Source organism: Amphiura filiformis, chromosome 8 (assembly GCF_039555335.1).
Source record: "Amphiura filiformis chromosome 8, Afil_fr2py, whole genome shotgun sequence".
NCBI classification, from domain to species: domain Eukaryota; kingdom Metazoa; phylum Echinodermata; class Ophiuroidea; order Amphilepidida; family Amphiuridae; genus Amphiura; species Amphiura filiformis.
In genome coordinates this window covers 15,535,991-15,553,909 of record NC_092635.1, presented here as the reverse complement: position 1 = coordinate 15,553,909, position 17,919 = coordinate 15,535,991, and the positions used below count along the sequence as shown (strand labels likewise).

Here is a 17,919-nt window from a genome sequence, read left to right as displayed (position 1 = left end):
TGCCAACAATTATTATTTTGTTAGGTGTGAAAAACATTTGTGTGTTTTAGATAATATTATGAATAAACAATTTCAAAACTGATTTATGACAAAACAAAAAAACATTGCATGCAAAAAACAAGCAATATCTTAGACATTCTTATGATTGGGGCGGTCTTGATTTTGTTTGGTGGTTTGGGAATGTGCAACTGGGATTCTGAAAATTGATCCCAAAATTTATACTAAATTTAATGAAAAGGCTAAGAAATATACTAATGGGAATGATTTTGAAATAATTTGTCCAAAATGAAGCATTACATAACAAAGTAGTAAAAAATAAATAAACTCATTTTGTGAGAAAGTTGTGAAAAATGAGCCTTTCTCGAAGTCAATTTTCTGCAGTGTTGTGACCCTTGTTATACCTGAGAGAGAACCTGGTAATGCAACCCATCTCTGCTGCACATCCCCATACATACCTTTCTACTAAGTAATAAATAATAAAATAATAATAAATTTATACCCACACTGGGATGGGAAAAATGGTCTGTTATCATAGAATCCTGCACATCCAATTTTAAGTTGAGTTGTCAGTGACTGGATTGCATTATTCAGTAAAATAACATCTTTAAGCAACACACAGGAACCTATCTATTCAAAAACATAGCTCAGGTCTATCTAAAATTGTTGCAGGGTTGATTTTACCTCTCATGCAGCATCAATGTAGATTATAGATACTATGGCATATTGCATTAGTCAGCCATCATGGCAGCTTTTAACTGTGCAGGTGAACATGAAACAACCTTGTCGCACCCACAACCACCCGGGGCCAAAAAGCCTAGACTTTGGTGATGTCATGGGAGCAGAGAAATGACGTCATTCAGAGGTGTTTCACGACACATAGCATTACAAGTATATCCTGGTTCTAACATTTCCTTTTTACCAAAAACAAATTAGAATCTTGGAATTCATAAATTTTGATTGATATATTATGGATGAGAAGTACGTTTTGTTAATTTAACTTTCCTTTTAAATTTAATGACTAAATTGTAATATTTCATGTATTATGGATCAAAAAATGGCATTTCGTTAATTATAAAACATCTTAGTCATATGTCATAACAGAATATTTTCTAGTCATGATAGAAATTTGAAACACAAATCTAAATCCCACACACCAAACAGTAATGAACCATGTATAACTGGATATTCCTTCTTCAAGTGTGCTAACTATGAGATATTTTGTTTACTTATGAGCAGGCTCAAAGTGGCGGTGATTGTTTACAGCAGGAGGGCGCCACCTTGTGTCATTGCGAGGATATCTATTAGGATATCTTGGGCTTCTCCATGTATCTGTTGCTCTGTCACTGTGCACAGTCTTAAGTGTCCTCCCTCCCCATGTTTTTATTCAGTTTTTTAAATTTAAATTTGTCTTGGGTAGTTTTTATTCTTCAAAGGTTTCCTAAAAAGTCTTCCTTTATAAAGAACTGCAAGGTCTGTAGCAAAAGTGCAACAAAACGTTCATTTAAATCTCGCCTTTATTAGCTCAGAAAAGAATTTTTAACATATTTAATCAAAATTCATGTGACTTATGCATGCATACTTACCAAACCACATCTCTTTCCAACCTTCATAATCATTTCATTTATTATGGGTTGTTGGATAGTAATTACATGCCTTGCAGTTCTATATTTCATTTTTTTACTAGTCTCCATTTTTTTGTCACTCTAAATACTTTGCGTAGGCATGTCCTGTCTTTGATACCATTCTGGGAATCAAGAGAGATTTTCTTCTTCCCATAAAGACCAAGACACATAACAGTATATATTGTATTCTGTACTACTTTTGTTAATAGTGAGAAAGGACAACAGTAAGGACACAAAAACGGTCCCAGGTAGGTCCAAGCGGAAACCTCATCATACAGTCTCATTTTTTTCTCTCTTCTCCTCATTTATTTTACTTTTTCTTGCAATATGACTACTTTCCACAGCTTGTTGTTGTTGTTTTTTAATGACAAAAATAACAACCCTTTTCTCTCTTGTGAGAAAATGAATTGGAGTTTTCTTAGTTTTTAATCTTCTCTTAATAAGATTTAATTAATCAGCACTTGACTAATTCTGATTCAATTTAATAAGTCTGTGTGGTTTTCATAGGGGTTAGCTTTATGCAATGAATGCAAGATTGAAACTTGGTACTTCAAAACAGGGCTGCATGCTTGCATGAATGACAACTGAAACATTCAACATTTTAATGTTTCAAATTATAGCTAAGTTTGGATACATTTTGCATGCTTGTATCAATGATAGGGTATACTATATAAATGGAGACAGAAACACACTGTTTATTCCAAAAGATAAGTTTGTTAGAGTGGGTTTTGATCCATTTTTAAAGTATTGGCTTGTCCACACAGCTAAAATGGTCTGTGATATCCAGCAATATGCTACAATGTTTTACACTTTTCTATTGATTTTGATTCATGTCATAGCTTGAGAGAATCAAGAATTGATCGAAACTTGAAACTTGTGAACTTCTGTATCATAAGAAGATGGTTAACACGCCAAGATTTGCTAGTGCAGAAAGATTGTAGCATGTTCTGTGTTCACAGAAGGAAAGAATGTTGAACTATCAAAACTCTATTTTAACATGGTTTGTGTTTTCGATTTGATTTTTACTGTTTGTGCTTTTTTGTTACTTTCTAAATCGGAAAGCTTCAGTAGTGGAGACACCAAAAGATAAATTGTTAACTTACACCATAATCCAAGTTTCAATCTTACGTCATCAACTATGAGCATAACCCTAATATGAACACTCGCAGCATTGCATGATTTTAGAATTAAAACACCTGATGACTTTTTGATATGAGTTATATGGGGCCCTCTTTCTAGTTATGACCCTTGACCTGTGCTTGTTGCTATGTTGGGGGAGAGAGGTATTTGTTCATTGCATGGAAAATTGAATAAGTGCAATTTGATAGATGTCCTCATGTCTAGATTTAGCGTCAATGTTATCATTACCATATTTGCATGCTACCATCCCAATTGTTCAGTAACTAAGAAATAAAATTATTACCCAAAAGTGCAAATCTGTTTCATTTTTAGAAAAAATGAGCTCATGAAATTTCAGTTTACAACAGAATCAAAATTAATCCACTTTTGAGGACAGTCAGTAAGTCACAGATTCCCTCCCAACATAGCATACAAACCCTGCGTGGCCGGCCGGGGCACTTGAATAGATCTCCTACAGTGTGTTACCTATGCCTGTGCAAGTGACAGAGCAATAGTTTCCCTACTGTTTTAGAAGTATATGGTGGTAGATATCTTTTTGACTGTCTTATCAACAAAGTTGCTTTATTCTCCTATCACCGCAAGGCATCCCTTCTTTTAGCAGCGGTGTATATACTTATATTGAAGGATATGTTGACCTGTTTAGATTACGTTGACCTTTTCCCTTTATTCTACTCAATGTAATATTCTGAGATATGAGCATCGATTAAGTCATTTTTAGAATTTCACATTTGCTGTGCTTGCATGTGACTTTGAAGTTCGCCTTTTGGCATCTTGATACAAACTTTGGGATATTTTTGTTTGGCAAAATAATATCATTTGTTAAGATCGACATGTTTAGAATATGCTAATGAGTTGAAATGGGGGGAAAAGAAAAATGTTACAGGATGAGCATGGCTTTTCAAATGCTTTTTTAACCTTTTTTCCCCATCTTTGCTTAGCAGTGGGTGCATGGATTCTCTCATTGGTCATGTTCTTCAGTGTCGGCCATCTTGGCTGCCATCTTGGCTGTTGCATTCTGGGATTATCCACTTTGCGGTGTTTGTTTTCTATTATTCTTCATATTTTTCATTCATTTTCTGGTATTTTAATACTATCAAATTTTTCTGTTACAAATCCAAAAAGTTTGCAATTGATGCTATTATATTAATCAAACAGGATATTTAATTTTACATCTTTCAGCTGTTGTGTTTTGTTTAATCTAAAGGATTTGTTTTCCTGCATCAAAGCACATCTGAATATTTCAGCATCATTTTGATCTCTATTTTAAGTGTTAAGCTCATATAATCAAACAGATTTGGGCTATCTAGAAATGAGCAGACAAAAGTGAGTTGATTGCATCACTTGTATATAGACATGAATTATTTGAAGAACTCATACTAGTTTAACAGTTGTTTTTCTTTAATTTCTAACATAATGTATTGCAAAATTCAACTTTTTTTTCTGCTATTTCATTTTCAATATCATCTTTTCCTCCATCTTTATTTTATTCCATCCTGTCTTTCTCTTCTTTTCATTATGATTATGTCTTCTATGTGATCATCTTCTTATCCTGAACCCTTAAATGGTTGATTCATCCTTGCGACCTTCAGCTGCACCACAAACCAAATCAGGTTAGATAAAAAACAAACCCTACCAAAAGTTTGCTTTTGCTTTTGCTTATTGTTACTTTTCCCATTGCATGTGCCCACCTGCATGGTTTGCGTCGTAGTAGACTGTAGTGAGCGTTTTAGTTTATACTTGCCATGCTTTTGTTTTGATGATAAGCTTTTACACAATTGGGGTTTGGTACTTTGATTTCAATTGTATAGCCATAGTTCTGTTTGGTAAGTGTTTGGGTATCAAGAAGATGAGATAGCCAGAGTTGTTTAACAGTCCTCATGCAATATTTTGACTTATGACTTATATTTTTCTTGGTAATAATAACCATTCATATTTGGCTTAGTTTAATCTTCCTGTCTTATGAGTTACAAAAACAATGTAAAAATATAATTAATTGTGGTGAAGTGTAGTGACAATACACAATGATGGGTATGTGGCATATATTCAATATCACGCTACAGGTGCTCTAGTTGCATAGAAATATTATGGTAGACTAAACATTTTATTTATTAACACTAATTAATTCTTGATTAAGTCACTAAAAATCAACCATAATGGAGCTTTTTAGACCTATCAAAAAAGAATAGCAACCCAACAGCTGTTGAAAGTATGCAAAACAGAAACAGCTTACTACATTACTGGTGAATTGGTTATAAAGATCATGTTGATATCTAACTGTAAGAATCATATCTATCTGTGAGTGTTCACTCTCTAGAATATTACTGCAAAAATGTACATTATGTCATTGAGAACGGCAATTATTGTGCCAAATGTCCTTGCCACTGCACCAAAATAGCAACATACAGCTTCAGAGTGAACACTACTGTGGCCGTAAAATATTTAGAGACTGATTATTCATCAAGTAACATTTTTTTATTAAAATAATAATAAATAATGATAAAATGGGCAATTACCTAACAGTATAATATATTTTTAATGGGGTTTGCCACACCTTGCATCCATCCACAGGACTATGGCTATGTGCATGTACCCCAGCCTCAATGTATGCTTTTGCCAATTCCTGTTGAAATGTGTGTAGCAAAATTCTTGTAGTTTAACATGGTACTTACTTAATGCCTACTAAACATGAACCTGCCATGAAGTGTTTAAATGGGATAATAAATTATACTATTAAGAAACTGTTTATCATTCTGTTAATGATTTATTTATGAGTTTCACCAAGCGCAACTGGCAAATGCAGTTCAGCAATTAATGGTGCATTGAGCATGGAGTAACTTGTTCCTTTGTAAGCCTGTAAAGTGGGTGTAAGACTAGTCCTGGTTTCTTGGTTGGTGGTGTTATAATCTGTCCAAGTACCTTGGTGAAACAGGTCATTGGAGAAATAGAAATTGCATGTTTTATTGCTGTTGGTTATGAAAATGAACAAGAAGTCTGGAACAGGTATGTCCCATATGAAATGTTTTTGAGTTTGAATGCAGAAAATTAAATCCAATAAACTGCACTGTTGGCATAAATCAACAAAACAGTTGAAAGTGTAGGCAAATTGAACAATCTTTGAGTAACAGGGCTGAAATTTGTTTTTTTATCTAGAAGGGCTTGAAACACTGGTTGTAAGCAATCAAGCTTCTTTGTTTTATCTCTCCAACATGGCAGTTTGATACAAATACATAAATCATTTACAGAAATGGTAATATTTGTCAATGTTCCACAAGGTCCTTGTCTGTTTTTCACACCTCATCGTATTACATAATTCCAATGTTACAATGATATCCATGCCACTCCTTAGAATAACTGAATTATTACCAAGCGAGGGTGCTGTTCATTGTGATTTGTTTACTATGTGAAATGTTGTTCACCTGTCACTGTCAGATTATTGAGTAGCTTCCAATCAACATCATGTGGGTGACCTGTCTCACTTTGATCTTTTGTCTCTGCTGTCTGTCTTTAATTGCGTGTCCACTTCTGTAGTCTTTTCCCTCATGTTTCATTCTGTTAGGTCTCTCTCCCTTTCCTTCTCCCTCGACCGCTCTCCCACTTTCTCTCTATAACAACTTCCCCACTTTTTTACTCTCCTCCCCCTCTTCCACTTCCCATCTCTCACTGTCATCCTCTGCCCTCCCTCTCGCTCTCTCTCATACACCCTCTGTCTCACTTTCTTTTCATCCCTCTCTCTTGACTTTACTGACTCCTTCTCTTTCATCTCTCCTTCCTCGCAGACAGACATTGTATCTTGATAGAGTACCTTTGTCTTATTGGTAATGTGTTGTTGTCGGATGTGATAAATGATAATATAGTTTTGACACTCACTCTGTAAAACTAGCATGAAGATACAAGGGAGTATGTATAGGTTATATTGAGATATTACTTTAATTCTGACAGGTTGTTTCTTCAAATAGCAGCTACATGTATAGGAAACAACTGTTTAAATCAAAACATTTTAGATGAACACCTCTGGTACAAAATTTATATCTTTTGAAATTATCAACTTCTAGAGTCTTATTTTATTCCCATAGAAATGACCAAAGAAGTTAAATAAGAGAATCCGTATTCCACCATGTTAGCATGTCGCTTATGGAGGACAAAGTAGCGCACCTCTGAATTCACTTTTTGGTCAATCCCACAAACCTTTGCGATGTGCACCTCGTGACTGCACAGTTCGCCCTGGACTGTAATGGTGGTCGCTAACGATCTGTGCATTGGTGTGGCATATTTGGGACTCAATCGCAAAGGATTGTGGGATTTTCCAAAAACATGAATTGTTTTGCCATTTGCTCGGCAGACTTCAATTTAAAGTGTGTACTTTTTTGTGTTTTGGGGCATTTTGCAAGTGAAGCACTAAGGGAAGTTAAGCCTAAAGATGGCAGCTGTAATTCCATTTTTGGCCTTTGCTGATAAATGCCAGAAGTACATTATTTTGGTTCACATATGCGGCAATTCAATATGGCAGATTACCAAAGTTTTACGCAAGGTGTTATTTAGAGTTCAAATTCTGTAATATAAATTCTCTAGAAAAACTTACTCCGGAATGGAAAGAAAAGAGCATAGAAAAGAAACTATCACAGAAATATTGCCCAGAACCCTCATAGCAAACAGCTTACGGTTTACTTCTTTAGCATTAGAAATGTGTCAAGTCTACTGCAATAAGGAATACACACACACATAATGTTGTGAATTATGTCATGTACACTTGCTACCTCATCATGCATACCTGCCTACCATAATGTGTAGTCCCCTTAGTAAGCCACTGTTATTGCTGTTTCCTGCCCGTGATTTTTATGAGAAAGATTTTCATGGAAATGTATTGAAATGATTAAATGTTTGTTTGCTGTCTTTGATATGTTTCGGTAATATTGGGGATGATTATCTGAATTCAATGAATTCTCAAAACAAAAATTAAAAAAGACACAATTGATTTTGCAAGTATACGGCAGCTTGCAACAAGTGGCTTTGAGATTAAAAGAACAAAAAGATTTTTTTTTATAAAATGGGCAAAATTTGTAGGTAAATTTGTAACCCATAGACTATAGCTTCTCTAATACAAATACCGGTACTTTCACCTGACTCATGTACATGATTTGATCCTCTGACCTTTGCTTTTGATCTACCAATGTGTGTTCCAGAACAGATAAGAGCAGATGATTTCAAATGATTCAAAATGTTCTTTTGAAGTTTCTTAAAGATGCCCACAGATCGATGGTATTTTGATGGTACTTTCTCTGCATTAGATCATGACCATATTTGGTACATTACTGAATCAAAATTAACATAAGGTCTTGGGTTTCAATTCTGATGGATTCATAAAATCTCTTGAAAAGGCCATCAGTAGTACCACCGAGAAGCCTTGTGTCTGTATCGTTTTGTGTTTTGACATATTTATTGAGTTGCAGATACGTCATAGTTTTGGCATATTGAATCCAATGAGATGCCATTTTACATTGCTATATAAATGCTTCTTGCTGTGCATGAATCTATTATTCTGCTGTGGCTTTCAACAAACAAATAAATCAACCTCTGCAATACTATTGTGCTTGCTAAGTTAACATGCTGTCATCATCAATATTATCAATCTCTGTGTTATGATTTTGTGTAAAGATAATTCAAAACATGCTCGATTTAAAACGCTTAAGCATGACCTTTTAACATTTGACCTTTGACATCTCCCTCTACTACTGCTTTTTACCTCCTTCCTTCATTGCACTCACCCACCACAGGGGAGAGTCAGGAACAGAAGGGTAAGAACCTGCACTATTTGCTTGTCTCATTTTTTCCCTTGTGCCCTGTTATTTATTCTTTCTTAAATTCTTTAAAATATATAAAGTAAAAAATGCACTTTTGTAACCTACGGTCACTGGTACAGATGCCATCCTCTATAGGAGTATTCTAACTTTGTTCAAATAGTTAGGCAATATTGAGATGTGATTACTTGCTAGTTTACTACTCTTTACTACTTTTTTCTAAAATTAGAGCATGTGTTATGAAAGGACTAGAATTGCATTATGTAGTTTTAGCTGCCATTTGTTTTTTTCATATAACTTGCGGATTTTACGTTTCACTGTGTCAGCCTCCTCAGACTCTCTGCACTCCTCCGCTTTTCCCATGGAATCCAATCAATTGATTCTGGCATCTCCCGTGCGTATTTCACGTTTGTCGATGCGTGAGGTAACGTTGCTGTCTTGATGGCGCTACTATAGAGGATCGGTGCCAAGTGACTTACCCCTCGTCCTCCTCCTCCTTATCCAGATGGCCACCGCTGCAAACAGCACCCTCGCAAGAGGATAAAATTGTCGGATTCTGTGGGAAAGTACGAGGATAGTTGCAGCAGCAGTCAGTCGGGCGATAGTACGTGCCCTGCGTGCAAAACGTGGATCGGTGAGTCATAACTGGCAAAACACAACTTTTTACTTCTGTATTTAAAATGTAGTTCAGTATAAAACTAAATATTATAAATTTAGGAGTTGAAAGGAAGAAAATATCATTTTGAAGATGCTGTTTGACAAAAAGTATTGTAGATTGTTAGGAAAAAGTAGCTCAGTGCTTCAATTCTTTATTTTGCATGTGTGAGTGTGTAGAAATGTACAGAATTAGGGGCAATCTCACCACCCATGTCAGTAAGTGCAAAAAGTTTGTGGTGGTGAAATGTAGTAGGAGATATTACCACAGATAGTTTAAAGTTTCAATTTGGGCCAAGAATCAGATTTTTGCAAACATTCTTGCGAGCATTCATTGCAATTCTCCTAAAACCAGTTGTGGATGCATTGCTCTTGCTTGGGAGAATGATTCTTGCAAATTGTGGTGAGGGAAATTGAAACCCTGCCTAGTCTTTGACAAAGACACGTGGAATGTACAAGGTGAGTAAACTGTGCTGTCAGTCTCCCTTTTATCCCCCTCTATGTACCAGTGACCTAGGTTACTAATTTGTATTAATAAAAGTCTCCTGTATCCATCTGTGTGTTGTAGGTATCAGTACCGGTATAAACATCATAAGTGGTTTCACTATTATAGTACACATGATATATTTAGCATTAATTTAGAAGCGTACAAGTACACACCATGCACAGGTTATTTCAAAGCAAAAGTGATATGTATCCTGAGTTAATTGGAGGAAATAAAGTGCCATTGTTCAGCTGTGATAGCCTACTATATCTAACAGGTGTTTTGTTCTAGCATGATTTTAGTAGTGCATGAGTTGTGACTTTTGTAATGTTCAGGTTATCAGGTCTTCTGTCACTTTTATTATAGAATAAAAGATTGATAAAACTACAAAATTATTCAAATGGCGATGTATTTTAAGTACTTTTGTGAAACCACTGTTGATAAACACTGTTTACAATGGGCATGATGGGTACATTAGTGAATAATAATCCAGCTTAAAACTTTTAAGATGTCATTGTAGGAGGTACTGTGATAGAGGAGAAGCCTGTGTCTGTGTAATAGTAGATATTGTTGAGTACTGTTTGCATCATCCTGTATAAGAAACCTTCCATTGAGTACCGTATTGACCTAATGTATAATAGCGTCTCTCGGATAATTAGGTCATATATGGTAAGTCATTCTTTAAATTTGTTCAGGTCATATACTGTAAGTCATGCTTCAAAACTGTTCCGAGCTCCAGCATTATTTGAAAAGAATAAAAGGAAGAAATGAAAGATAATACTACAAATCAAGAGCATGGTTATCAAGTCATCTTGGGAAACAATGTTGCAATCACAGATTTGGTTTGTCCTCTATCTGGAGGCCTATGATGCATAGTTTACACAGATAATTGCTGTATAATTGCAAAGAAACAAAACTATTTTCATGCGCCACCTCACATATATGCTTCCATTGCACTTTTTTTATCTGTCAAATATACACAGCACTTGCACTGCAATTTTCACTCGACTTACATCTTAATCACTCATGCTTAGTCATCAGAAAGATGTGGGATAGGTTTGTGTTTAAGCTTTAAACTTTTTATATCTGTAAGAATACAGAATGGAAAGAATTGGGCTATTCCAGTTGAAATCCATATACCCCCTATGGTAGATATGACCTTAATCTTCCACACAGGTGTGTGAATTTCAAATGGAGGCACCCATTTATGTAACCCCACTTGGAATTCATGCCCCTGTGTGAGTGGTTAAGGTCATGACTTTCATAAATCATAAATGGATCATAAATGGAATAGCTCATTGTGGAATATAGATGGCTGTTAATTTGTATAATTCCTTGCATCTTGCCCGATAACAGAATATTAACAAAGTTTAACAGTCCAAACAAAGTTAAAAAACAAACAAAAAGGGTGCACTTCCCTGTCATAAATATCATGATATGAATTTAGTATTTGTCATGTAAAAAGTATTTGTCATTTTTTTTAAACATCAAGTGAAATTATTTTGATGATTTGTCATGAGTGAAACATTTTGTTGTCCAGTGAAAAAAGAAATCCACTTTTATAAACAACACTGTCAAACATGCTGGCTGCATTTAAATACACAAAACATCCACATAGTGTTAGGCAACAGGAGCAAAATTATTGTCAGGGTTTTTTTGTGATATGCAGGATTGTCAAAATGACTAAATAATTATGTATAGTCAGTGCCTTGAACCAGGGAAAATTTTCAGATAAAACAGAACTAAAGTACACAAACGAATAACAATTGAACAACTCTTAACTAGTACACATTCCCCTGCAATCTGACGGGACTTGCTGGAGGTTTGTGTGAGATAAACAAAGAATTGAATTAAGTCCGGCCAATGTGCATGATATTTTTGAGGGTGTGCAGACTTTACCCCCCCCCCCTTGATATGGGCTTTTTCAGGCTATTTTAAAAGTACAGTGTTCCCTTTGTTAACTTTTCTTTCTAATTTGGACCTTGAACATTTTTAATGTTCAGAAAAGTGACGTCTTTCAGAGATTGTTTGGGTGGGGTGAGGTGTGCCACCTACTTACGGGCATGATTGAAGTAACTTAATTAATACACACCTCAACACATCATGGGTGCCAAGACATATCATGTGCCCTGTAAGAAACCCATATCCATGTTAGCCCTACCATATATAGAGCCTTTAAACACGTTATACTCGGAGAACCGCTAAAAACGTCGTGACTGCTCCACCCAGGGAGAGCAGTCACTGGCTTCAGCAGTTCTCTGGATATAACATGTTTTTTGGGGGATTGCCATGGCCAAAAGACCTTATATACCGTAAAATTCCGTCTACAAGCATATATATGAGGTTTTTTTGACACAAGAGACAAGAGGCAGTCTCAACAAAAACGTTATTTGGAGTTTGAACAACTATATTACTGATAAAGGCGTTGCAAACATGTATATTTGTAAGACCAATCTATTGCAATGTTTTTGAGAAGGGTATTGGCCTTTCATATCTTTCATGTTGAGGCATATATGCTTCTAGAATTCTCTGATAGTCCATGTTGGCTTGGAAAATCATGGGTCTGTGCATTTGTATTTCAAACCTTGCTGCATGGTGCTATGGGCCCTTAACTTGGATTTTCTGTGCAAATTTCACATCTGGGCATCCAGTTAAGCTTGTAATTGAAGGGCAGTGATGCAGTATATAATGAGAATGGTAGTAATATTTTTCAAACCAGTAAGGATATTTAATTTGTCACATTACCCCCATGCATGTGTGATTTTATTTAACCCTAACGTCCGAAGGGCTTTTTGGCAACTTGAAGGGAGGAATAAAGAGAGAAAACAAACAAAGAAGTTGTTTGCTCTGTGTGGGATTCGAATCTGAGACCCCTCGCATTGCCGAGCACTGGGTCGCCAACACTTAGCCACGGGTCTTACACTGGCCGGGCCAACAAAAGCGTGCCTATATATCACTTACGGTGATTGTGTCATCACATTCCGTGGGATGTACACAAGTGCAGTGAAGATATTTGTAGTATTTTGTAATACTCATGCCGGTTAGGGTTAATTTTACTTTGAATAAACTAATCATATATTTATGATGATACAAAATTGGTCATTTAAAGAAAGAAAGGAAAATAGTCACAGTAATGTAATCATGTAATGTCAGTAACACCAGCCTATGGTTTGATTTCACATTCAAGCAACATGAGCCAATACAAGTGTATAATATTAAAGCATTTAACAAATGTAGCAAGAAGTTGGCAGCCCTTTTCTATCTCAACCAAACAAATGTTTTGTACAGTTTGTCCAAGTAAATTACGCAGTTTCGGCACACCGTAATGGCAAAAGGAATTAACACGCTGCTAGCTGCACACAAAATTTGTGTACCTTACTTCGTACTTCAAAGTGGACAAACTGGATCCCAATCAAAGCTAGACATTTGAACCAAAATTCATCACGGTAAAAATCACAGCAGAGAATGAAAAAAAAATACTGCACTTGACCCAATTGATAATCTGAATTTCTATTGTAGCAGTGCTTGAATTGTTCTTTTCATGTGAATTTGTTCAAATTTGTTCAAATGCAATCAAGCAAGAAAAACATGTTAAATAAATTACACATTTGTTATTTGATATCATTGTCTATTTTGAATATGCTGAAAATTATACAAAACTAAACATACAGTTCCAGGAGACATACTTTAATAATATCATGTGGATGAAACAACAACAAAAAACTGTAACATCCTTTAATTTGGTTGCATCATAAAAATCATTATGTACTGAATCATGTGGCATGATCCAATTCATAAATAATCTATTCTCTGCTTTAGAAATTGCCCAAGTATACCAAATTTGTTATTATGACAGATTATATTGACCTAAATAAGAGAGATATTTGTCAGAAGTTATAAATATATATCCTATGTAGCAGTTTCTTGGAAGCATTATCTGTAGGGATTGTAGCAAGGTATAAAAATAGACTTGATAGCTTGACATAAAAGAATAAGGGCAAAGGCAATTATAGAATTCAAATCAGAGATGGTTATGTATAGGACATTATATGTAACATGTGTTTGAGCTTACCTTTTTTTATAATCAAGTAAGAAACTTAGGCTGTTTGACCTTTTTTTTTCCCTGCCCTCTTTAATATGTTTATTGTTTAAGAGGAAAATAAAAGGTTTATGAAATAACAATCAGTGATACATAACATATAGGGTGTATACCTCCATAATATACTTGTAAATGTGTCCTATATTTTTATTATTTTGATATGAATTACATTTTTAGTTGTTTCTATTAGTTTTGTTTCTCCTGTCCAAATTTGTTGCATTTTTGATGCATTGCTTTGAAATGTTTTGTTGCATCCAGCCTGTGTTACCTAGCAACTATGATCTGCTTTCCTGCTATCTGTATTTTGATATTGTGCCACGTAAGTAGAGGTTTAGCCAAATATGAATGATGTCAACTCACAAATGCTCATTTTAGCCTTGTCGGTGGTAGTAACAAAGGTTTAGTAGTGCAAATACCGCACAAGAATTGTATGTGGGATAGCTGCGTTTTTAGACTTTTATATCACTCGATAAATTCCTCTCACTCGTCAAGTCAGAGAAAAGTTGTTTTGAGATGCTTCTTCCAGGAGCAACTCGTGTCATCTGAAGATATAAATTACCCAGGCAGTAAACATTAAACATGTTTTGGATTCACTACATGCATATCTCATTTATTTTATTATCCATGCACTTTATTTCAATTTGCCAAATTTATTATTGTCATTATTATCATTATTATTAGTAGTATTATTATTAAATAAAATTGCATGAATTGTTCCTATGATTCATCAGAATTAATGCATCAAAGTTTCTGCCATCTCATACATTCAACTTAATTGCCCTTACATAATAATTCCTGTTCCATTATTGGCTGAAATTCAATCTATATCTATCCTGTAGCAAATTTAAAGAATTTTAAAATGCTTATCAAAAAGGTTTGCTTTTTTTTTAATTGTTTGACGTCATTTGTGGTTGATGGACATTATTAGTGGTTTCAGGTCACTTAGATCAAAGGGTGTGTAAGCTAACAATCAAAACCATAATACTGGCATGCTTTCTGTGGAAAAGAACCTTGTTTTTTGTTATTAAGCCAGAAATGTTCCTAATCATCATCTACAGGAAAAGAACATTAAAGTTTCAAATCATACTAAAACAGTATAATGTCCCTATCCATCCACAGCTGACGGACATGAAATGATCAAAAACTTTCCGGAACATTTCTGGTGATCCCTGACATTTACATCCTTGAAGATTTTACTTTTCCTTGTCATTAAAGTTTAAGGAAAAATAAATGTGCACACGGCTGGTTATGAGTTATGCATGAGCATGACAATGTAACACTTGTTGCTATCGCATTTGCAGATCATGCCCAATTAGTCCCAGGTTAATAGTTTGTACAAGAGCCAAGTTGTTCAGAAAACTAACTTCACAGCAACAAAGCGCAAAGTTGAGGAAAGTTGAACGTACAACCGGTAATGGTTAGAAGATATGGAATGTAGGAATTGTGTGTCTTGGATAACAGGATGAAGAATATTATGAGGGTTTTTGGCGAGTGATGTAGGTGTAGCTAGAGTTGGTTTACTGTTTGGATGTGGTCTTCAAGTCAGGAAGTTTGTTCAAGTCACTAGACTTTAATTTGAGTGGCTTGCTAACTGTGCTGACATTTCCAGTTGTGGAAGAGAGGGAGAGATTTGATAGCTAGTTTTGTGGTACATGTATTCGGTCATGACTTACTGATAACCAATATTATAGGCATGAGACGGGCCTTGGTATGCTGTAGTCGGTTTACTTGTTGCAGTAACAATAGTGACAGTAAGTTTGTTTTTGTTTATCCTTTCTTCTGCATGAATGTGTTTAGGTCTTGTCATTCAAACAATCCAATTTGTTCAACTTTGGATCCGACTTAACCCAGTATGTGTTTATGTCGTATCTGATTACTTTGTTCATAACACACAGTGAATGTGTATGTAATAAGTACAAAATTAAGTTGAAATCATGACCATTTGTTTTTGTAATGGATACTTAACATTCACTATTTGTCTCTTCCAGTCTTGTGTGTTTCTATCCATGATTCCAGCCATTTTCTGTCTTAGCTTCACACCAATGTGTTTTACAGTGGATGGTGTCCCAACCAATGTTGCCTAATTATGTTTCTTCTATTCCTGTAGTGTTGTAATATTTTTATTTTATTTTATAGCGGATGTGTGAACCTGTTTATCGTACTATCGTACACTTAGTCACCATGCATTTGTTTTGAACTTGTTTTTCCTAATGACAATATTCTCATGAAAATAAAGGATAGTTTGAAATTTAACATGTTATGGTTTTTTTAAACAAAAATTTTATCAGCTAATTGTTTTTTGTTTTATTTGGGAATCTTAGGGTCTTAGTGCTTAATTAAAATGTACATACTTTGTATCTAATGCTTGTGGTTTGCTTTATCATATATATACACAGTCATATTAACTCATATTTTGTTATTTACCTGTTACTGAGGATTGCATACCACTACACCAGTGTATTCATGTACTATACATGTACCTCAAATCTAATCTAATGATTCAGAAAATAGCAAGAGTATATCCCAATGTTCCCTTTCTTGTCACTTGACAAAGGCATAAATGCTGGAAACATGTTTATAGTATTACAGTCATGATGTTGTTACCTTGTATTTACTAATCCTAAATCCTCACATGCATGTTGGAATGATAAACCATAAAATAACAAGTCCAGGCTCAGGAAATGGGAAAGGGTAATGGATTTTTTTTGTAGATAAAAGTTTGTGTACAAGTCTCCTGTACCTTGATATTTAAAAAAAATGTAACTAAATAAAGAACACGTCCAGATTTACAGGTCTTCACATATTCATGTGACGCCGCGTCTTCGCTACATACTACTGACAAAAATGGACACTTGCTCACACAGATATATAGTCAGACAGACACACAGACAAAAATCTCCACACACAGACAGCCTCACATATATGAAACCAAAACAATAACATGGGTTAGCGAAGACATGGGTAGGGGTGTGCAGATTTGATTGTCATGCACAGATCACAGCTTCTATGTTGAAGCCATCTGAGCAAGTGAATCACAAGTTCACTTGATTTACAGCAACTGTGATGTGTGCATGATGTACATCTGTCTCATAATTAAACCTCACCATGCAGGCCAGCATATAATTTGACTCTCTAATACTCATACCTTCTTTGTATAAAGGAGTTTTAAATGCACATTATTTTTACAACTGAGTTTTAAACGCACAACTTATAATGGGCTATTCCAGTTGACATCCATACATCCCCCTATGAAAGACGTGACCTTATTTTTCACACACAAGTGTAGACTTCAAATGTGTGGGAGATTAAGGTCATGTCTTTCATATAGGGTGTATGGATTTCAACTGAATAGTCCAAAGATATCACCACTATTATAGCTCACTTATGTTTTTCCTTTAAATTTAGTTTGTATTCACTCTGTATTTTCAATTGAACTAGCATAGCATAATAACATTTGTTTCACTCTAGAATAACTGGTATACAAGGTGTATATGAATTGCTTTTAATATTGGGCATGGTTTTTATACTTTTTTTTTATTTCATTGTACTATAAGAATAGGGCAAATGGCTTGTGTTATAATTCCTACTTGGTATACTGAAACATTTGTACTCCTTTTATGTTTATAATATAGTTGGTTGACTGGGGGTAGAGTGTAATCATGCCAATAAACTAGCTCTCATTGAAGCATGCTTAACCAACCACTACAACTAAGTTGCATGCCTGCCTGCTTGTAGATACTTTCCCCTACCTTCCAACAAGTCACTAATATTTCTTGTGTTTATTTGTTGCACTTGTTGTGCACTTGCCTTGTTGTGTGTTCTAGGTGGCCGCCCTGTGATCAACAAGAAAGACAATGGCATTAAAGAATCAACAGAAGGCAGTACACAGGAAGATGAAGATATTAGAGGTGAGAAAATGTAGTATAGCCCTAACATAGACCTTGTTTTCTTGCTATCCGAAGGCAGAGAAGGAAAGAAAAAGGAGAGAAGATGAACAAAGATTTCACTTGGCACAGGAATCTCACCCTGGGACCCCTCGGGTGGCACATACACGATTACCGACCTCATGCCACGAGGGTTGGGCTGGCCTGGCCAGTGATTCCGTGAGCATATATGACTTAGGGT

At 35.2% G+C, this 17,919-nt stretch overlaps 1 protein-coding gene across 1 annotated transcript in view; it reads left to right on the top strand.

Moving 5' to 3' along the window:
* The window catches only part of LOC140158686 (calcium/calmodulin-dependent protein kinase type II delta chain-like), a 127,553-nt gene that overhangs the window by 99,780 nt on the left and 9,854 nt on the right, over positions 1-17,919 (top strand). The window contains exons 13-15 of the mRNA XM_072181869.1: positions 4,352-4,372; positions 8,534-8,554; positions 17,619-17,702. Of these exons, the coding sequence (XP_072037970.1) occupies positions 4,352-4,372; positions 8,534-8,554; positions 17,619-17,702 (126 nt within the window). The remainder of the gene's footprint in view (positions 1-4,351; positions 4,373-8,533; positions 8,555-17,618; positions 17,703-17,919) is intronic.